Here is a 23,775-nt window from a genome sequence, read left to right as displayed (position 1 = left end):
CAAAATTTGCCCATGAGAGGAATCCTGCTTGGGGTAGAGTTTCTAGTACTTTATTGTAATCAGTCATTGACTGGAAGAAGCATGACCTGGTGTGAGCTCCTCCAGTGAATCCAGAAGAGTGGAAGTTGGAGCTGGTCCATCAGCAACACTCCCACTGCAGGTTCTCATGCAGGGAGATCTGGCCAGGAAGCTCCACGGCTGTTTCCAGGTAGTTGTGAGAACAGTGCATGAGACACGCATCCGGAGAGTTCTTAGTCAATGTTAGGTATTACTACTGTCGTTACTACCATTGTTACTAAATGAAGAAATCTTTAAAGAGATTATGTTTTGAGAAATAAATGCACACATTTAAAGTAAAAGAAAGGGACAGTAACTGATAAAAATATCTCCAAAATATAAATGTAGCAGAAACTCAACTCATTCGTTCTCTTTTCCTACATATCCTGCAGCACTGCTGTATGGACTGGTGTTTTGTCCTGAGATCGTTTTTGCCGCTAGGCAATATATGTGACAGAGAAGAGCATAGACTCTGAAGCCAGGCTGGTGGGTTTGGAATCCTGACCCCACAATTGGCTAGCCAGTGATCTTAGGCAGAGTACTAGATCTTTCTGTGCCTCAGTTTCACCACTCTGTAAAAAAGTGAGGATACTAACTATCTCCCAGGAGTCTTGAGGATTAAATGAATTCGTATTTGTAAAGGGCTTCAAACAGTGCTTGGCACACAGCAAACACAATATGTGAGTGCTAGTTGTTACTATTACCCCAAATGAGAATAATTTATGGGAGCTCCTCACACCTCCCGCTGAGACTACAGTCTCTGTCTCTCATGTTTCTTTTCCCTCATTCCTCTCCGTGGCTGACCAGGGATGTGTGCTCCTCAAATGGGCTTACTACAGGGGTCTTCCCTAGGCTCTGAAATAAATTTTTGACGCCAAGTTTATTAAGATTTTATCACTGAAATTTGGTAGTATTTATTTTGGTATAACTTAGACTTTAAAACTACATTATTTAAATATTTGAAAAGTACGGTAGAGACGTTTCTTTTTGTGTATTTCTTTACATAATCAACTTTAGAGTTTTTTAAAAAACTAATTATTCAGAATTTTATCTAATATTTTATTGATTTATTCATTAAAGATACATATATATATATATGCTAAGCAAAGGGAAATTTAGGAACTAAAGATGGATGTAATGTACATTCTACTTCTATGACTCAGATATTTTTAAAAATACTGTTCTGGTATAATATGCTCTAGTCTTTTTTCTATGTATATATGTTTCTATTTGTGTGTGTCTGAGTGGTATGTGTGCCTTATGGATATGTAATTAGAATCATAGTGTATATATAATTTCATATTCTGCATTTTGGAAGTTTACTTAGTGCTATATCCTAAGCATATTCATATCATTAAAACTGCTTCAAAACAGCGTTTTAATGATTGCATATCATTTCATAGCATGAATGTATCATAATTTTATTTATTCAACTTTTTCTCTAACATTGAACATTTAAGTGTCTCTGCAGTTACTCACTATGATAAATAATATTGTAATAAGCATGCTCCCACTTTAACCCTTTTCCCAATTTCTGATTATTTCTGTAGGTCAGGTATCTAGAATTTTACATTAAATTGCTTTATATGAAGAAAAATATTATATGCTTTAGTTTTTCTTGTGTAGTTGAATCTAATTTCAAAATCATGCATTTAGGTCATTTGTTTGAACTGATACACACTTTCGTCTTTAATTATATAGTGAATCTAAATTAGAACTAGAAATAAAGTCAGCAGTAAATGTAAAGATTAAAATGATTATCAAACTCAATCCATTTTACATTTAAAAAACAAAACTATTCTTAGCTACAGTCATTTCAAAAGACTAATTTTCAGTATGATTTTGTTTTCTGGAAATTATTTTTAATACTCATTAACAATAATGGCGCAAATATCTAATGAGACTTATTCATTTCTCTTTGGGTGGCTCACACCAAGTAGCAAGATTTATTTTTACCAAGAAGTAATTATTAAGTCTAATTTTCCAAAATAGGAATTATTTTTACAGAGAAGTAATTACTGGGACTAATTTTCCAGATTAAAATATCATAATAATGTGACATACTTCTATTTTAAAAGACACCCCTGATGTACTTTAAGTAGGGTACGTGCTTTTCATGTGTCTAGTAGGAGTGATTTTTTATCCATCAGCATTTTTAACATAATCACTCTAGGTCTGATAATACGTATTTCAAGAAAGTCAGCCAAAGCTAGCAATGCTTGACCAGAGAAGGTTATTTGTTATAAATAGATAAGCAATATGCATATGAGAGCAATATGCATCAGAGAGTAAAAATTTCCCTTCATTTACCTAAACTGGTCCTTTCACACATGTTCTCACAAATCCATTTCCATTCTTAGGATGAAACCCAAAAAACTAGATGTTTGTCAAACCAATTATTTTGTTAGTGTAGGCATAAACTGTAAGTTATAATATGAGGCTTGTAGTGACGATTAGAAGTATTTATGGGTATATGACAAAAATTAGATCAAATAGAGGAAATAAGATTTGTTTTAACATGAGGCTGTAGGTCAATAATATTGAAAGCATTTTTACCAAGTGGAAGGATTTAATAAGATCTGAAAATAATCAATTCAGATTATTGGGAATGAAGCAAGAAAAATTTTCAATTAAAAGAGAAATGTCACTTATAGCTTATTTCCACACTGCTGTTAGAATCTTGGAAAGTATAGGGAAAGGCCGATGAAAATATAGCAGACTGCACAGTAGTGCCCTAATTCTGCCACTAATCTTGATGAAATTTCAAAGCAATTGAACTTTTCTCTTTGGATATTGTAGAAAACGTCCTTTAGATTAAATGACAGCAAATTGTCATCACATCAGTGAAGAATCTTGATAACCCACAGGCCCCTCGTTTCCCACCTGATCTTTTGGTATTGTGCCTCTTATTTCATAATGAATTCATTCATTTGAGTTTAATTTTTCTCCTTCCTCTTTAATGATAGCCCAAAACCTTCGGGGTACGATCAGGAAGGGGGTGTGTCCCCTGCAACTGCAATTCCTTTGGGTCTAAATCGTTCGACTGTGAAGAGAATGGTCAATGTTGGTGCCAGCCTGGAGTAACAGGAAAGAAATGTGATCGCTGTGCCCATGGCTATTTCAACTTCCAGGAAGGAGGATGCACAGGTCTGTAAATAACACTAAACCCTATACATTCATTCTCTGGTTTTGGTGTTTGGGCATCTGTAACAGTTTGTTCTTCAGGGTTCCCAGAGATTAAACAAAATGCACCTTGACAACAAATATATGAGACAAAATATTTAACCTAATAAGTAATGTATATTTATTTGAAATAAATTAACAAATGAAACAGATTGCAGTTTGAAGCACTGCCCTATAAATGCCTGTGCTTGCAAGTACTCAATAAAAATCCATCAGCAGATCCCATTCTGCTGTCTCCCTCCCTGTCTGTGACTCCACTCTGCCTGTCACTCAAAGGCCACTGCAGCTTGAAAGTCAAATGTTCAATTTTTCTGGTGCCAATGTTATCTTACTTTAAACTTTATTCCCAAGCTACTACAGTTCAACTTTTCATTTTCCTCTTGCAAAATTGGTACAAGGATCAGGAAAGTTAATATCTTTTTCTGGTAGAAAAAGTATGCTTTCCCCTACTTTCAGGTGCCTTGAAAATTGTGATGTTCTGGGAAAGAAACACATTGGCTCTAGATAGTTAGTTCACCAGATGGTGCAGGCAGGGGAGTCGAACCACGATTCCCACAGGCAGTGTCTTCGTATGCCCAACCACAGCGTTTCCACAAATCATGATTCAAGAAAATAGGAATTAGCACACTATAGATGAAAGTAAATAGTGAACATTAGCCTTGACTTATCTGTCACTAATTTGGAATTGATCCTATTCCAACAATCAGGTTGAATCTTTCCTTTGCTTACTAAACTCACCGATTCAACATTGATGATACACCTATAATCTCAGCACCATGATAAATGCATGGTAAGATTTTAAGACATTGTTATTGACTCTTGTAGCAAATTCATGTGAGAAGTGGCAGAAATAATGTCTGGAATTATTTTAGAAATCAATACTTTTCAGATATTCTCAACCACTTTTGATATACAGTTTTTATCATAAATTAAGCCATTGTAACTTATTCTGAACGTTGCAGTTGTAGATCCTCTGGGAATCTGTATGTGATCTCTAAGCCAATATCTGTATTTACTAGAAAATCATAAAGCTGCATTTTAAAATATACTCTATTCTTTAAATCCAACTCTCACTAACGTTTTCACTTAATGTGAATTAATGAAAGACACTATACATTCAAATATATCCATTAACAGAAATTATAAAGGAGAACAGGAACACTATTTAAAATTATGAAATGGTGATGATATTTTAGAAATGCAGACTTAGTACCATTAAAACCCAGAGAAACAGAACAGAAAAACAAGCACAAAATAGGCAGGATAGCTTTATGTTTGAGAACAACACTGTCACCAAAGAGCTTGAATTTGTTTAGTGGTCCCACCAGTGACTCGTTAAGTGACTCCGAATGAGTGAAGTGGTCTCACTGTTACTCTGTAAAATATATATATTAAATCAAGAAAATAATAGTATCTACTTCACTGGGTTTTTGTAACAATTAGTTAATGGCTATAAAATATTTATAGTAATGCCTGGCACCTAAGTGCTCTGTAAGTGTTTATCATTATTATTAGTATCATTATTTCTTTATTAGTATCATCAACTGCGGTAAACATTCCATTTTGGTGGGGGAAAACGAGCTAATTACTCAAGGCTTCTTTCTCTTCAGTGTTATGAGTCCACTGAAGAACGACTTAGAGAATTTCTGTTTGCACGTAATGATTTCAACTGTCCCAAGATGTTTTTTAGCCCATAAATTTAAGCATACTGTAAATTACTTTTCTTCTTAATGAATGGCACATATAAAATAAATCTTTTGGCTTAAAATTAGCAATAAAAATAATAAAAACAACAGCTAACGTTTATTTAGTGTTTATGTCAAGTATTGTGCTGAGCATTTTTCACAGCTGGTATGGAATGCTGGGAGCAGTGATAACTGTGATCCCTTAAAAAAGTGAAATTAATCAAATATCCTAAATGTATTCCATTAAAAAGATTAATCACCTTGTAACCAATTAAAAGGCTTCTTATAACATTAGTCTTCTGTTTGAATCTAATTCTTTAGTGTTTCTTCTCTTGCTTTCCCTTCTTTGGTATGAAATTCCACACTAAAACATCTTCAGTAGCTGGGTCAACTGTAGCTAATAAGTGGCGTACATTCCTTGTCTTCAATGTTCTGAAGATCTTCCCAAATCTTATTTTTGCATCCTTTGAGAAAGTGCCATGGATAGGGATGTTTGCACTCTTCATATATGGCATCATAGCTAAGAAAATGAAAAAAATCTATTGAAAAGAAATAAGGCAGGTGGTAAATAAAACTCAAAAATATATTTTTATATATACAGTTCTATAATTCAACTATTTTTAAATATTTGCAAAACTGAAATATCTTGATGTATGCCATTTATAACTATATACATGATATATGGAATTTAAGAAGCATATTAAGCTTCTTCGTTTTATTGCAAATCATAGTCATCGACAGGAAGGAAATATTAATCTGTACATCCTAGAAAAGTCAGTTATGAGCTTAAATGTAGAAATAAAATTTTAACCTTATAGTATCTAGATATAAGGTAATACAGTTAACATGGCAACTGATACATCAGTTCTGTCTTTCCCAAAACAGTTGAAAAGCTAAAAATACTTTACCTTTTGAAGTTATTAAATGAAATATAACATATATTTATTGAGCAAATCCTCTGTGAAATACACTGTACTTTGGTATAAAAGATGAATGAGGTATGTTTTCATTTTCAAGGCCCCTTAACCATAGTACGGAAAATAAAACAACACAGATCACAGCACAAAACTTAACATTTTATGTCAAATTTTTACTTTTTCTTTTTTTCCCTTTCACCTGTGAAGCTTGTGACTGTTCCCATCTTGGTAATAACTGTGACCCAAAGACAGGTCAATGCATTTGTCCTCCCAACACCATTGGAGAGAAATGTTCTAAATGTGCACCTAACACCTGGGGCCATAGCATCACCACTGGTTGTAAGGTGAGTAAGTCACTTTATTTTATCTAATAATGTTTTTTAAAGATTTTTATTTTGATAGACCTCTGTAGTTGGGCATTTCAAAATCCAATATTATATTACACAACAATCTGGAACTATCACTATGGAGTGATTGCAGATATTGATCCATAGCTTACATTTTACTTGTGGGAAAGAGGATGAAGTAAGTACACATTTATGCAGCTTCATCCATGATACCTACCAAAAAAAGGAAAAAGAAAAAAAAAACAAGAAATTTTATAATAAAACCAGAAACAGCTATAATATCATACTTAGACACAGTGAACTATTTCTGCAAAGTACAAGGAAATTAGGAACTAATTAAAGGAATTTGCCAAAAACTATAGGAATTGCCCTTAAATTATCAGTTTCCAGGAAGTTGTTGAGAGGATTCTGAAGAGTCTTATTAACAACATTTAGTCTGGAAAGCTCCTCATATTTTTCCATGGGTGGACCATAGTGTAGTAAGATCAGACCCACATTTAGAGAAATCTATCCGGCATCTGGATGGAAAGTAACTTATAAGGCAGGCACAGAAATATTGTTTAGAGATGACAGAAGCTTGGACCCAGTTAATGAGCCTCCGCAAAGGTGTCGGGGGCAGGCGACTTTATAGAACGCTTAGGCTGATATATCTTCTGGGCTGATATATCATGTTCAACTCAGAGATTTAGGCGGTAAGAAAGAGAAAGCTTAAGGATGACTCCCAGGTTTTGCTTTGCAACAGAGTAGATGATGCTGGCGGGATTATAGGAGGAGAAGCAAGTTCAGGATGGGAAGGTTATGAGTTCAAGTTTTTGTCAGCTTGTTGTGAGGTGTTAACTAAATAAAATACAATTCCCGCATTGAAAGTGATGAGTTCTGACCAATGACTACAGTCCTCCTCCCATCCCTTGTGCCCCTTTGCAGACTCCTTCTCCTCACCCTCCACTCGGCACCAGGAAGCTACTGTCTTGCCTTCTGTCACTATAGTTTTACCACTTCTACAAATTCACATGAATAAAGTCACACTCTATATTGGTGTTTGGGTTCTTTTGTTTGTTTTTTGTGGGGATTATATTTGGTCTGGCTTCCTTTACGTAGTATAATTCTTTTGTAATTCATCCATACTGTTGCATTTATCTGTAGTTTGTTCTTTTTAATTGTTTAATAATTTTCCTTTGTATGATATACTATGGCTGGTTTACTTATTTGCCATTTGATGGGCACTTGGATAATTTCCAGTTTGGGGCTATTATGAATAATTTTGCTATGAACGTTAGTGTATAAATCCAAAGCACAAGAGTAGACATACGTTTTTGTTTCTCTTCACAAGAATGCTCCATACCCTTGCCAACACTTGGGGTTCTAAGTCTTTTTAATTTTAAGCATTCAATTGGGTGTGTGTTCATATCTTTGCATTTCTTTAGTGCCTAATGATATTGGGAATAATTTTTTTCATTTACTTGTCATTCATATGTCTTTTTGGGTGAAGTGTCCATACAAATTTTTTGCCCATACATTCTAACTGCCTCAGCTACTCCAAACTCTACTCTGTTTCTCAACTCAGCTGTAGTGCTGGGCTTCCACTGGGTTCCCATCTCTGTGTTGCAGCCTAGAAACTGCCTTTGTGTTCTCCCTCATTCATTTTCCTCCTCTCAGAAAACACAGTTCTGTGCTTCCTGTTATCCAATGTCTGAAAACAGTTGTTTCTTGGTTTTCATCTTTTTTGTGGTTTTTTTTTTTTTGGTCCTGTAGTTTAAGAGCTTAGAAAAGGGGAGATGAAACATGTAAGTGCTATAAAAACTAAGAAGAGACTGTTTAAAAAGAAGGACTGATCTTTAGTACCTAATACAATACAGAGGTCAGTAGGGTTAGGGCTGAAGTGTGCCCATTAAATTTAAGGGCAATACATAAAGGCATTTTGATGTTAGTGGGAGTCATGCCAATTGGTCACACTGAGTTGAGGAATTTTGGAATATGAAGACCAAATGTGACCTGTTTGCCTCCCCGGTAGTACCCTGGAGAGATGAAAATGATTTTTTCCCCTGAGTTAGCACTCATGTGGAGTCTAACCATCTTTACATATATGATAAAACACCTGAATACACTGGTCTAAAATACACTGATCTGAAGGAAAACAAGAGTATGGTGATTGTTCATGGAAGTTCAGGTATCTGATTTCAACTAGACACGTAATTAAAAAAATAAAAACTAGACAGCGCACTCATTTTTCTATTGCCAAGAGCACTATTAAATTTGAGAATCCCATAGAGCTACATTTTGGGAAACAAAACAAAAATTTATCTAAAGTTCAAAAGTTTTTTGATGAGTATGAGCAATGCTATAAGTTTCTTTGGCTGACGTTTTGCATTTTCAACTTTGAATCCAACCTTCTGCCGCATCCCTTGGACTCATGAATAAGCCATAAGGAAACTTATGAGCGATCCATTCTATCTGTAAAATTCTATGATGTGGCCAAACTCTATTGAAACACCTGAAATTGAAGCTAATCTCTAATATTCAGGATATAAATTAAGATGGAATATAAACCAAGTTTCTAAAAGTTATATGTTTGATACCATTATGTTTACTGATCATTGAATAAACATTATATTGATTGCAGTTGATTGAAATTTTTTGATTACTTTGAATCACTGTTAAAAATCTAAATTTCTAAATAGCTAGATGCTTCATCATTATGAACAATTGCAAAAATGGATAGGGTCCCCACAAATATTTATGAACATCTTTTTTACTATTTGAAACACTTGAATGACTGTAATCTAAATGAAAAGTGATGTGAAATTTATAGGCTCTTTCTTTGTGTCATGGATAATTTCCCTGTGCTGAGGTGTAAACACACACCATTTGAGCTTTTATTGAAGTAGAATACAAAGCCTGCCATCTTTCACTAGCAGGGGAATAGTGCATAAATCCTCTATTGCTTAACAAACATTATATCTAATTATAATTTGTCTGATGTTAGCTATACTGCTATCTAAACATATGGTTAATGGTCTTATTTATTCTCCACTATAACTTCCTGAATAAACTTCCTGATTTGGAAAGGTCTCAATGTCTATTTGTACTGTCAACCAGTCCTTGAGAATTAGTGCTTTGGTTTTACACAGTAAATTGGGTAGCAGACATTTCATATTTTAGTTAAAAGTCTCATAAAACATTTAAAAATTCATTACATGATTCTAGTTTTCATAACATATCAGAATTTTCTATTTCTGATGATGGCCCATTTTGTTTAAGTGAGTCAAGGAAAAATTATTTAAGCGAGTAAGTCAATCATCCTTATTTTAAATATTCTACATCTGATATTCCATAAAGACGTGTTTTTCGGGATTATGACAGTGGGTTTTTCTATGCCTTGGAAACCATGTCCATATTTGTAATATACTAAATAATAACATGTTAGGTCTTTGGGTTTAAAAGCACTTTTAGTAGCATCCCCCATGCAGCCCTTTTTACTGGATGGCAATGAATAGAAAAAGACTTAATCATAAAGACACCAAAAATAAGACCTGGTGATTATTTTAATATCAGAATTTGGGAAGATATTTCACCAAATATTTAAAGAGGAAAGAGATGACAGAAGAGAAACTGGTGATTGTACATTACATTCGAGAAAGAGTAGTCCCATAAGTACACAACAGCTGGCGGGAGCAGACGCAGGAATACCTCCAGTAGGGATGGATATAAGAATTCAGCCGAGCAATGAAAGTGTGAGAAGTATAATGGAAGATCTAACTAGACTTGGATCTGTGAATTTGGCAAATTGCTGTGCACATAAGTCCGTTATAGAGCTGTAGATCTGGGAAGGATAACGGCACAGCATCAAAAAGAGGTCACAGACAAAATGCAAACATCGTGTGGTGGTAAACTCAAACACAGAGAGATGGTACTCACCAGGGTACCAAGTCAGGACTACTTGGGAGACGGAAACCACACTGGTTATTTAAACAGGGAAAGTAGACAATAAAGAATAGTTAACTGGTGGAAAGTGGTTAGTTACTATAAAAGAGAGATATAAGGGGTCCTGAAGTAGCTGGTACAAAACAACAGCTACTACTTCTCGGCTGAGGGAGGGTGAACAGTAAAGGAGCTAAGGACTGGGACGGGACATTCCCCTCTCCCCCGCCCCCCAGCAAGGCTGAGGTTCTGACATCTTTGAGGAAAATGTGACTACCACAGGAACACACAGACTGCTCATGGTAAAACAAAAACAATCACCAAAAAAAATCTTGCCAGAGTTTGGGGTCAAGTGCTGGGCCATAGAAGCTGCCCACCATTGTTGGAGAATGTGAGCATGCTGAAGCTGCTTAGAAGCAGCCTGTCGTGGTCAGAGTGTGTGTGCAGACCACAGCTACTCAGAAAGATGCCTAGGGAACAGTGTGGTCTGAGGGCACAGATAGAATTCTTTCTGGGCCCCTGGGCTCTCGTGCTAAATAGTAAAATAATGATAATGACAATAGTAATAAAGGTAAGAACCCAGGACAGACGTGTCTTCCCACCACTTTGGCCTTCCCGCCTCTAGGGCCCTCTGCTGACTAAGCCTAACGTTTGGCTACCTGGCTGCAGGGAAATGTCTAGGGGTCTAACTACAGTATCACAAAGCAGGGCAAGGAGAGTGAACTTAGAGCTCAGAGACAGTAGAGTGATCATTGGCACAGCTGCTCTCTGAAAAGGATTTATTCCAAAATCCTAAATGACATTTGAGAAGTCCACTTGGCGTTTTCATTCAACTGCCAGGAGATATGAGCTCTGTAAATTAAGAGCAGAAAGCCTTAAAAGAATACAAGATGAAGAAACACGGGGACGAGCAGAAATTAAAGATGAGTGAGATGAAGTAAAGAAATTATTGAAAAGAAGCTGAAAATGCAATAGTGTAATTAAAATAAGCATTGGTGGTACAAACATACACTAGAATCTTCACTGTGTAAAATTGGCGCTTTGAAATGCAGAACAAATTTGAGAGGCAAATAGGAAAATAACTACAGAAGTCATTAGGATATTATAGATTTAGCAGAAAGGCAAAAATGATATACTTTACAAATTATAGGTGATCCTGAAGAAGAAAACTGATCAATTAGAACAGAAATAAAAATAAAAAACAAATTTGAAGAAATAACATTGAATCAAAAAATTATTGGAGGCCGGCCCTGTGGCTGAGTGGTTAAGTTCGATGCTCCGCTACGGCGGCCCAGGGTTTCTCTGGTTCGGATCCTGGACACGGACATGGCACCGCTCATCAGGGCATGCTGAGGCGGCATCCCACATGCCACAACTAGGAGGAGCCACAACTAAAATATATACAACTATGTACTGGGGGGGTTTGGGGAGAAAAAGCAGAAAGAAAAAAAAAAGAAAAAAATGAAGATTGGCAACAGGTGTTAGCTCAGGTGCCAATCTTTAAAAAAATAGAAAATTTTGTTCTCAAACTGAAGGAACTCACCATGTTCCAGTAAATTAATTTTAAAAGACTTAAACTCTAAAAATGTCTAGCAAAATTTTGAATTACATAAATGAGAAAATCCTACGTATGTCTGTCTAGGAAGAAGAAAAAGGTGACCAGCAAAGCACCTCAAATCAGGCTCGTCTGTAAAACTAAAATGCCAAAAAACAGCATCCTCAATGTCACTTGTCTAAGTCTTCTCTAGCTTCCCCACATCTGGTTTCTTGATCCGTCCATGTTCTCAGAGCATTCTGCTCTTCCCAGATCACATGGTGCTTATCCCATTGCCTTGTATTTGTATATTTACTTGTCTCCCTCTGTTAGACCCTGACGGATGCCTCTACATAACTGCTGTAAAAAGGAGACTATAAGGTAAAATGACTTTGTCTAAGTTCAATCTTTGAAACAGAAAGTGTTGGAAGAAAACCCATACCTAACTCCTCCTTGCCACAAAAAGACAGAGAAAGGGGTTGGCCCCTCTGTGGAGTGGTTAAAATTCTACGCACTCAGCTTGGGTGGCCCTGGTTCGTGGGTTCACATCCCAGCATGGACCTACTCCACTCATCAGCCGTGCTGCGAAGGCATCCCACATACAAAACAGAGGAAGACTGGCATGGAGGTTAGCTCTGCAACCATCTTCCTCACCAGAAAAAAAAAAAAAAAGAGAGAAAACACATTTTTTTTCTTATTCCAAAGCATTATGGTTTCTGGACACATGTGTTTTAGCAAATACGGGAAGCAATTTTAATGTTACGTTCACGGATGTTTCCCAAGTGACTAAACGAGAAGAGGATGAAGGATATAATAGACACATGATTAATCTGTGTTTAATGGCAGCATAGAAACATTAGAATTAAAATTTTAAGAGATTTCCTATCTCACTGGTTCCTGTTTTTCTCTCCTCTTTAGGCTTGTAACTGCAGTACGGTGGGATCCTTGGATTTCCAGTGCAATATAAACACGGGCCAATGCAAGTGTCGTCCAAAATTCTCTGGCACAAGATGTACAGAGTGCAATCGAGGTCACTGGAACTTCCCTCACTGTACAGCCTGTGCCTGCTTCCTGCCTGGGACTGATGGCTCGACCTGTGACTCAGAGACCAGAAGATGCTCCTGCGTCGATCAGACTGGGCAGTGCACTTGTAAGGTAGGTGCTGCCGAAATACAGGAAGGAAAAGCCTCACTGGATTCTGTTTCCACTGCTCAGTCTTAACTTCATTCACCATAAATTACTCCTGCTTCGTTACGCTAAACAAACAGACGGATCAACAAAAACTCATTGCCAGACGGTGTTTTTACTGATGCGTGTTCACTGGCATACACATAGCACCACTTTTTAAGAACTTCTCATCAACCAAAACCTAACTTTTTTTTCTAGTTGGTAGAGGTGCCATGTTTTCAATGGTAAAGTTAAATTTTTCTTTAAATATTCACTTTGCTTAAACAAGAATAATCTGGGAGGGAAAAAAAGGCAGTTTTCTTAAGCATCATCAGAGAAAATCACAGCTAAACAATAAGACTGATAAGAAACTATTTCTCTTCAAATTAATCCGCAATCACTGTACACTGGAAAATATATTTACTGCTGTGGAAGTTTAGTAAAATCTCGTCATGTATAAACACTGACATTATAAACAGTGACTATGTGCAAATTTTGGCCCTCGTTACTATTGTTAAATGATGTAGAAAAACAGCCAATTAAAAAAGATGAGGGATTTTTTTTTCCCTCTTAGACATTTCTGAAAAATCAATCCCAGGATAAATGCAGTCAAGAAAAAATCTACACAAAGAGAGACAGAGGAGACAGGAAGATGAAATCCAGGGAGTGATGGCTAAAACAGGCTCGAGAATTTAAGAAAATGGCAGCTTCTGCCATTAAGGGCAAAACACAAGATACAATGTTGCACTATTACATACTATAATTACGGTAATGCGTTATCTCTAATGCAGGTCATCTGTGTGTATATACGTTATATGATTATAATTATGTACATCTACGTTTTAATACACTGCCTGTGTTTTACAACTTTGCCTCATGCCACCGTCTAGGAATCAATATTTTCCTTTGTTTTTAAATTCTCATGATGCTTTCACATCGCTCACAGCAGAATTGTAGGCAATGTGCTGCTTAGATTTAGAAAACAATATATACCATGCTTAGTCATGTACTCATGTATAAATGAAGCACTTTTCAGACCCATGAAATCCTAACAGTGAGATTAACTATGTATGCCATATGAGATGTGAGTCTAATACTCAGCATTCTTTCCTTTTTTAATTTTTTTTAAAATGTGCTCTTGCTATTCTTTCTCAAGTTTATTTCTCCCATAACTTCCCCGTTATGAACTCTGAGGACGCTCATCTTTCTCAGGTGAATGTCGAAGGTGTCCGCTGTGACAGGTGCCAGCCTGGCAAATTCGGACTCGATGCCAAGAACCCACTTGGCTGCAGCAGCTGCTACTGCTTCCGCGCTACTACTCAGTGCTCCGAAGCAAAAGGCCTGATCCGCACGTGGGTGAGTGAGGAGCTGCTGGGCTGTGTAATGGTCTAATGTCAGATCCTGCTGGCGCTTTTAGCCAGGCACTGAGAGCTGGGAGGGAAAGGGAAAACATTTAGGGAACCTTTTCCCCTGTGCACGTTCAGAAACGGTAAACAGGCCACATGCCAATAGACAGGTGGAGTAAATGCCTTCTTTCGCCTTCCTTGAAAGCAGTTCATTTATTGTTGATAAAGAAATAGATGCCGAGCGAAAAAGGGAGGCATGCTTTGGGATGGCAAGACGCTGCCTTCTGAAGAGTGAGGGCACCAGAGCACAAATGCTGACACATGCTAGTGAAGCAATGATGAACCAGAACTTGTTGCACGTCTATTCCAGCCAGCCTTGGAGAATCGTAGACTTTTAGGGTAGAAGCATGTTCATTTTTACTTTCATTTTCCTTAACTCTTCTTCTTCTTCTTCTTCTTCTTTTTTTTTTTTTGGTAAGGAAGATTGGCCCTGAGCTAACATCTGTTGCCAATCTTCCTCTTTTTGTTTGAGGAAGATTGTCTTTGAGCTAACATCTGTGCCAGTCTTCCTCTATTTTGTATGCAGGACACCGCCATAGCATGGCTTGATGAGCAGTGTGTAGGTCCATGCCTGGGATCCCAACCTGTGAACCCTTGGCCTCCAAAGCAGAGTGTGGGAACTTAACCACTACACCCCTAGGCTGGCCTCTAACTCTTCTTACTTTTAAATTCTACTTTTTATTAGTGTGAAAGACTCAAGTTTTCAAAGATGTTGTGGCTTTCACGATGCAAACAAACCAGACGTGCCGTCCTTGCTCACTATGCACAAGTTCTATTTCTTGTGAGAACACTCATCACAATGGGGATGGCACTGAGATAGACATGCAGTCCACCACTCCAGTTTAAAGAGTGCCCACAAGACCAGGACTCAGCCCCCTGCTGTGTTTTGATTCCACACAGGTGACTCTGAAGCCTGAGCAGACCATTCTGCCCCTGGTGGATGAGGCACTGCAGCACACAACGACCAAAGGCATTGCTTTTCAACACCCGGAGATTGTTGCAGACATGGATCTAGTGAGACAAGATCTCCATCTGGAACCTTTCTATTGGAAACTTCCAGAACAATTTGAAGGAAAGAAGGTAAGGACAAGAACTTTGAAGTCACTAAGAATGAAGTAAAATATGTTTTTGGAATGCTGCCATTTGCAGACTTATCTAACTTCTCATTTCTCATTTGATTTTGTCAGCTAATGGCCTATGGTGGCAAACTCAAGTATGCAATCTATTTTGAGGCTCGGGAAGAGACAGGTTTCTCTACATACAATCCTCAAGTTATCATTCGAGGCGGGACTCCTGCTCATGCTAGAATCATCATCAGGCATATGGCTGCTCCTCTGATTGGCCAATTGACGAGGCATGAAATTGAAATGACAGAGGTAAGGTTATTAAGTTTTTGGTGCAAGGATGCCTATGGTTTCGTGCTCAGTTTTGTCAAAGTGGTTTGTTCTTCTTAACAGAAAGAATGGAAATATTATGGTGACGATCCCCGAATCAGTAGAACTGTGACCCGTGAAGACTTCTTGGATGTTCTGTATGATATCCATTATATTCTTATCAAGGCTACTTATGGAAATATCATGCGACAAAGCAGGTAAACTATAATGGAAAATATCCAAGTGAAGTTCTTGTTCTAGAGTCTATAGGGAAGATCAGGAAGACATTACAAAGGAAAGAATTAAAAGGGGTTGGTCTCAGAGTGTGGTGACAGAAGACAAGGATGGCTTCCAGATCACCTGGTAGAAGTTACTCCCATTCCCCAAAAAGGAAAATAAGATGGGAAGCAAGCTCAAGGGGAAAAAGTATTGAATTCACTTTAGACATGCTGAGTTTAAAATGCCAGTCAGAAATTCAGGAGAAGATGTCCTGTAGGTCGGAGATGATTAACTGGTGTGTTATAAATAGGTTGCAAGATTGCTGAAAAAGTGACGTCCCTCAACCCTCGGGGGAATTAGGCAGGGTCAGGTTTCTTCCAACCATGAGCATTCCTATCTGTTCACCCCTGTGTGCCATACTGTATTGTCATTTTTCCAATGCATTATGATGTGAAAGGATTGGGATTCATGTTGAAAAGAAAAGGACACAGAATAACAGCAAGATTGAATGTGGCATCATGGAAGCCAAAGGATGTGAATACTTCAAGGGAGTATTCAGTGTTTTCATATGACCCAAAAAGGACAATTAAAGGAAAGTTTTCTGAGACTGACACTTAAGACCACTCTGGTGACATTCACAATACCAATTTCAGTGGAGTCCTGGGCAGAAAGGGTCTCAAAGTTTTGAGGAATGAATGAGACACAATGAACCTAATATTATGAGTATAAACTATTGTTTTCCGTGAACATAACTCTAAAAGGGAGGAATGAGATAGTGTTAAAGTTCAAAGGATGTTTAATTTGAGAGAGAAGCAAGCATTTTTACAGAGCATGGGGGAAAGAAATTAGTAGGAAGATATACATCAAAAATGACAGAATAAACAGAAAATAAACAATGGAGAAGTCAAGCGAATTCAAAATCCTGAGCACGCATGGTCATGTTCCCTGAGCGGAAGGGACAAGGTATCCAATGAGATCAAATGAGGAATCACAAGGAGGTAGGTAAGTTTTATACCCTGGAGGCAGCAAGTTGGGTGGAGTTCATACACATAGTCTCAATTTCTCTGGCCTGTTAGTTTCCCTGTTACATCCTGTAAGAATACGGAATCAATAGATGTTTGGAAAGAATCCTATATGATAAGTTAGTTAACCAGTGCAGGAAAACAAAACCAAACAAAACAAAATGACGAAGCCTCTCATTGGCCAAGCAATGAATATAAAAATACCATATTTCCAATGTTTATGCTGTACTAAACATATAGCAGAAAATCCTTTTCTTTACTGCAGAAGATCCATATTGTTGATTGTGTCAAAAGTAAGGACTTTTGGTAAAAGAATAAATCAAGGACCAAAATTCGCTTTCAAATCTGTATTTCTTTGGTTTCCTTTTCATATTTCTAACTTCTCACAGAAGATTATTTTTATGTGAAATAATGAAATAGCGTGTACCAAAAATATACTGTCAGCTATCTTAATTAATTTTCGAATATGAAATAAAAATCAGGTGGGAGAGCCAAAGCAGGTGTGCATGTCATAGAAGACAGCAGGTAACTTTGTGAGAGTGCAAATATGTCATTTTGCAAGTTGTTCCATGCTACAGTAAAAAATTTGGTAGTACAAGAACGTTTGGTTCGTGGAACTGATAGAAGCAATGGTGTCATCCATTTCTCCTTGTACTTTCTTTGCTGCTTTCACACCAATTCCATCTTCCTACACTGTGAGGTTTTCTTTTTTTCCCCAGAAGTCTCTTTCTTTTCTCACCTTACTTCAATACCTCACGAAATAATATCCTGTGGCCTACCAGATCATGTTTTGAAATTGGAATAAATACATACTTCACTTTTTCTAGGCTCAATAAAAACTAGAGTCATCCTCTAGAAAGAATAAAAACAAATAGAACAGTGGATAAACACTTGGGACAGTGGAATTGTGACAAAGGTCAAAAATACCTTTGAATCTTCTCCCCAAAGTAATTACGACATAACCTTGCAATTTTATTGTTACAAGTTTAAATAGTCTCACAAATAGTGAGTGTAAGAGTTCTACATGTGGTTTGAGATTCAGACTTTGTACATTTCGTCAATGCTGACATTTTCTTTTTCCTTGACTGTCTTCTCTTACATTTATTTGAAGGACATCATAACTTCCTGTTTCAGTATTCATTTGAAGAGAAGCCTGAATTTGGCCAAGTCCCTGATTCAGGCAAAGCAGTTGCTCTCCAATCCCCTGAGAAAAAATGGTGGTTTTTGCAGAACCATTGATAGAGAGATATTGCGGAAATATCTGTCCTTGGTACTGTTCAAGTATCACTTGGTTTTTAAATACTAGCTAGTCTTTTGTGTGCATGCACGTGTGGGACATGCATGCACAGGAGAAAGGAAGGTGACTCTTCAAGTTATAAAATACCATGAGATGCCAGCAGAGATGCGTTGTCAACAAACACCAAATTACCTTCTTACTCCCACAGAGAATCAGGGGAACATAAGCTCCTCTTCTTACAGGAGGGGAGCTGTTTGTTTACAGCTCACGGCCACTAAGTGTCCTATAAGGAGGGGAGAGTACAACTGAATTTGAACTGAACGTGTGTTCCATAAAGGGTGGTTGATCTGAGTGCAGATTAGTATGCCAGCGAAGCTACAATGGGCATCCATAATTCAGTGTCAATAAAACCTACCTATGCTTGTTATAAAGTTTATGATTCAAGCTCCTTAAGCTATTGGAGGTGACTTTTATTGAAGCAAAACTATTCATTGTCTCATTTAAAAGTTTATTTGCAGAACATTTCATGTTACCAGTTAGTCAGTCATGAAATAGTCTGAGTTTATGGACTGCATATATTTTTTAATGTATAATTTCAAATTAATGGAAAGGGTATCAATATTTTCACTGGGAATAATTTTTTTTTCAATTATAAGGACCTTTCCACCTATAGGAAGGGGGAGTTAAGTTACTTGAAGGATCTTTTAAATAAAATTAGCAAAATACTAAATTTGAAAGGTTCCCTATCCTCGGAAAGAAATCAATATTGTTAGATTATGCCTGATTGTTGTTTCCTAAAGTTCTTGAAAGGACGTTTGGAGACTCAAGAGGAAGAAATCAGGGACAATTGTAAATTAAAAGCAATTTCACCAATGACTACCAGCGATATGCTAAGGGGGAATGACCTTGGATTGTCTGTTTGAAAGAATATAAATGTCTAATTAACTGACCATGTCTACCTGAAGCCACTCACATTTTAAAAAGTGGGGGAAAAAGTCTTTGTAATAACTTCTCAACAGGACATCAGGCATCTAATTTACTAAGCTCCTTACAATTTATGTGAGTATTTTGCTAATATGTAATCTCAACCTTTGAGGAAGCAACGTTGCAGTAATAAGATGTGGCCCGTGAGCCCCAGGATTTTAGGCAGCTTCAAAACATGAGACCAAACTTGAGAGTATTGGCAAAAACCTGAGGAGACTCTTCTTGCAGGATTGAGTGCTTGCTAGGTGCGCTTCATTTTCTGACGTGATCATCTAAGTGCACACTCACTGTTTTCAGGATTTCTGAAATCTCAATGGAGGTAGCTGAACAAGGACGCATAACACCAGAGACTCCTCCTGCTCGCTTGATAGAAAGATGTGATTGTCCCCCGGGCTATTCTGGCTTGTCCTGCGAGGTAAGCTGGCTCCTCCCAGCCTTCTTAAGCTCAACTCACTGAACCAGCCCAATGAAAATACTTCCAGAACCACCTTTGCTGCCATCAGTTTTACTTTCATGCATACCATTAACCTCTTTTCTTTGCTCTTCCACTCACAGTGTGAGACACAGTAAGAAGGATGCTATTGCTCCCTAGAAGTAGGAATCACAACTGAAGGGATATATTTGATAAAAAGTACAAGATTTGTGAAAATATGGAAGAGTGAGGAAATAAGAACGTTTTATAAGGCCCGTTTATTATAACTGGTCTATTCTCTCGGCACCACCTCGGATCAGTTAGAGACACTTAAACTGCAGCCATTATGAGATGGGGTTAGAATGAGTTTTGAAAGACTTTTTATGTAGAACGTGACAAAACTTAGGCGCTAAATAAGCAGACTAGTCCCTTCAACATAGGCTTCTCAGAAGGACATGTATTGTTCCAACAGGGCCACTATCATTCAGTCATTATATTTTTAAAATTTCTTTTTTTACTTTCTAGGGTATTTCTTTGGCTGTCCTGAGAATTGAAAATTTTCCATATCTTCATCTTCTGGAACTTAATTTAATTTTTACAAATATTAAATACTCATAGGAAGAGTATGATATAAGGAAAGGAGGAATGGGTTACAAACCGAACTGGTTTTGAATCTTAGCTTCAGCACATCCTAGGGCTGAGACCTTGCACAGGTTGCTATACCTCTTTAAGCTTCAGCTGGTAAATCCCTGAACCTGTAAGTTACTGCCACCACACTTGCCCCTCCCCTGGAGACCCCACAGTCCTCCCCACAGTGCGACACTAAAGGCTGGTATGGGAGGGGCCTCCAGGACCTGCTCCAGCCCTACGGCACAGATTTTCTCCTTAGTCAGATTGGTTGGTGCCCACAGCATGTGACTTAGATAGTTTTAATATCTCCCCGACCTACTGCCTAAGAATGGGGTGAAGACTGAATGAGCCGTCAACGTGCAGCACCTGTCACAGTGCCTAGTAGTAGTCAACGTTAATCGATTTGATTACTTAACAGAATAAGTAGTTACATGTCCATGGCATTGGTTTGTTTATAAATAATGTTATACATTTCCTTTTGTATAGAGGAGAAGTTTTATTATGTATGGCTCATGAGGCAGATGAAGTGCAACTTAAAGACAATGAGCTTAAATCTCTTGAGACTTGGCATGGTATAGTGATAGAAGGGGAGCTTGGTGGCGGTGAGTCCTCCCTCGCTCCATCACTTGGACCGACGTTTGTTCTGTTTGTTCCTGGACCCCTAGAATCATCATGATTAATTTGAATGAAAACGTATGTGCGAAAGCTCCATTGTAACCTGAAGTAGCATTCACCTTAGTTACCACAGTATGGATGGCCGCCAGGTCATTCAGAGAACAGTTGCATAAGAACGACTGCAAATACCTGTGAAACGTCCCTGGAATGATCATATAGCTTTGTGACTGCTCTAACGGGCAATATTCACTTGAATTTGATCTAAAAAATACACAATCCGTTTCACTTTTAAATCATAACTCCTACATACACATCCATTCATTTGTGCACACACAACTAAGTATATATATTGCACTTATGTGCACAACCCACCGAAACATACGTATGCACACAGTGTATTTGTGAAAGATGAGAGAGCAAGTATGGCACATATAAAATATACTCCCTTTCCAATGAGCAGGAAAGATTTCAAGATAAAAGACAGAAAGAACTTGAGATTTTTCTAGACGAGAGGTGAAATTTTATTTGTCTCAGGGAATATTTGGCTGTGCTGCTGACTGAGCGACCTTGGTCAATCCCTTAATTTCTACAGGCCTTAGTTGTGACGTAGTTATCCAATCTATAAAATTACAGACTGGGTTTTGAAGATCTAAAATTCTCTTGATTCTGCAATATTATTTTGCTATAGAAGTTATCGGGTAAGTAGTCAGGATTGACCTTTAGATATCTTGAAGAGAAAGTTACCACAGAGATATTTTTTCTGCATTTATTTAAAATAATACTGTTCACGTATGAACAAAAATGTTAGCAGAGCAGCAAACTATTTTAATGCAGGCCACCTTCCATTCTAGATATTAAATGTGAAAAACTCTTTGTATTGTGATTGGTATGGTTTTTAAATAGCAAATGCTAAAATATTCTTTCCCGTTAATCTTAGTAATTTTCCATCATCATATGAAAATATAAATTAGCACAAATAGCAAATGATAAATGAAGAAAATAAAGAGAAGCTAGGAATACACACACAACATCCTCTGCATTGGTGGCTTCACGTTGTCCTGTGGATTTCACTTAATCTCCTATTTACAGACAATAATAACAGAAATATCTTGGTGGAGAGATTATGCAGATAAAGGCCTATCTCTCATAATAAGGTAACTGATGTGTTCTCCACAACCCATTGCCTCTAATCCATTATACGTTTTATTTATAATTCATTTTGATTCTAGAGTGTAATTACCCAGGCATAAAATCTAATCATCAAAGCAAGAGCTAAGGACAGTTTTGAAGTAATACATTCCATTCCAGTAACATATGCTCTGGATCATGAATACACAAAACAATTCCTTTACAATATTTTCACCAAATGTATCGTATTCTAGGGACATCTGCATTTACAGGCTATTCATTGCATGTTTTTGTGGTTGCAAATAAACAAAATTGTGTCAGTTACCAGCGAAAATATAGACAGTTCTGAAGCCTTTGCTTGTTACCTGTAGTGTTATGACAGTGCAGCCCTGTTCACTGAAAATGTTAGTTCTGGAAATGCCTACTTTTTATAATTTATGATTTAAAGGAGAGACCAGATTACCTTTAGAGGTCAAGTAAAGGAGGCACTTTCCTCACCACGTTTGTTGGTGCGGGAGCCATTGAGTTTACCATACTTCGCCTAAGCTGCTCCTCACCATTGTCTCAGTGAACCTTGTTGCCTCAACTGACCTCACTCAGGGGAAACTATTCAGCCTTGAATGTGTGGTTCTCTGCAACAAGATCATGGAAATCAGAAATCTGCAGATGGTCTCACGTCCTATTTTGATCACTTCAGCCTTCTTCTCCGCCCCATGTTTTAATAGAGCTTCTGGCTCATAGTTGAAGGGCTGGTGTCTTCTGGGTCACCACTCAGGAGCTATCACTTTTGGCTAGTAAAAAGAATTTTTTTAAATCCTCAAACAATTTATACCTATTATGAACTAAAGTGAGAATTGACTTTTATTCTTACACATGCACACCTCTCCCTCAGAATATCATTTACCACTTCTGGTTGCACATGGATGACCCAAAGACTCTGTTTCCACGTATATAGAAATATTAAAGAACATTTGGAGCAAGGGGCCCCCCTTATAGCTTCGTTTCCCCATGCAGCATAGAACAATCACTGTTGCCTTTGTTTTCAGTCTATGCTCACTGACTGGATTTTAAAAATATCTGGAATAGAGGTACTCATGTTGATTTAGTCAAGCACTAAACATACAACATCTCATTTAATATTCACAACAACCCTATTAAAAAAGTACTTCCCATTTATTGGGTGCTTACTGTATCCTGCACGACACCAAGTGCATTTCCTATTACTCTTACACCAACATCATTAAGTATGTATTATGACCCCTATTTTGTGGATGAGGAAATGGAAGCCACGGCAGGTTAAAAAACCTGCCTGTGATCACACAGCCAGAAAACAGCAAAACTGACATCTGAACCTAGATCAGCCTGTTTCAAAAAACCTAAACACACTTACATTCAACTATTATGTTATACAACATCCTTATGTTCCAGGTGAGGAAACCACAGCCCACAGCATTTAAAACCTGCCCAATCAGATGTAGCAAGTGGTGGAATGGGAGTTAAAGCCAGGATTGCCTGATTGCAAAAATCCATGTCAACATACAAGATAGAGTGTTGTTAGTGGCAACAGCACAAGTATCTGTTGTTGTTGAACTCCGAGGAGAGAGGAGGGGATGTTGTGTAACTCTGCACCTGGTGCGTGCTCGCTTTTTCCTCTCTTGTCTCATTTCCTTCTTGCCACCCTCCACATTTCTGTGCAAATTTGCTTCTAAAATTTTGGTGAGATATCATATTATGAAAATAAAGATGGAAGGAAAACAGAAGAAAATTGAGTTATGAATAATTTCAACACAAGGAAGGAGCACGTTGGGAAAGATGGAGTTAGAAAATAAGGGGATAAGATTAGGATAGTGTTTACTTATTCGCTTTTCTTTCATTCTCTATTTTGTTCCAGAAAGGACTGTAGATGGGACTTTAAAAAGTAGCTGTTTCCTTTCCTCTTTT

The 23,775-nt window shown here is 37.5% G+C and overlaps 1 protein-coding gene across 5 annotated transcripts in view; it reads left to right on the top strand.

Moving 5' to 3' along the window:
• Positions 1 to 23,775, top strand: part of LAMA2 (laminin subunit alpha 2) — a 531,319-nt gene that overhangs the window by 340,384 nt on the left and 167,160 nt on the right. For all 5 annotated transcript variants that reach the window (XM_046676887.1, XM_046676886.1, XM_046676884.1 and 2 more), the window contains 8 exons: positions 3,024 to 3,204; positions 6,050 to 6,186; positions 12,560 to 12,796; positions 14,021 to 14,164; positions 15,115 to 15,294; positions 15,402 to 15,590; positions 15,672 to 15,805; positions 19,347 to 19,464. In XM_046676887.1, the coding sequence (XP_046532843.1) occupies positions 3,024 to 3,204; positions 6,050 to 6,186; positions 12,560 to 12,796; positions 14,021 to 14,164; positions 15,115 to 15,294; positions 15,402 to 15,590; positions 15,672 to 15,805; positions 19,347 to 19,464 (1,320 nt within the window). The remainder of the gene's footprint in view (positions 1 to 3,023; positions 3,205 to 6,049; positions 6,187 to 12,559; positions 12,797 to 14,020; positions 14,165 to 15,114; positions 15,295 to 15,401; positions 15,591 to 15,671; positions 15,806 to 19,346; positions 19,465 to 23,775) is intronic.

The sequence above is a fragment of the Equus quagga genome, chromosome 11 (assembly GCF_021613505.1).
Source record: "Equus quagga isolate Etosha38 chromosome 11, UCLA_HA_Equagga_1.0, whole genome shotgun sequence".
NCBI lineage: Eukaryota > Metazoa > Chordata > Mammalia > Perissodactyla > Equidae > Equus > Equus quagga.
The sequence above is the reverse complement of the archived record's forward strand: the minus strand, read 5'-3'. Positions and strand labels throughout refer to the sequence as shown.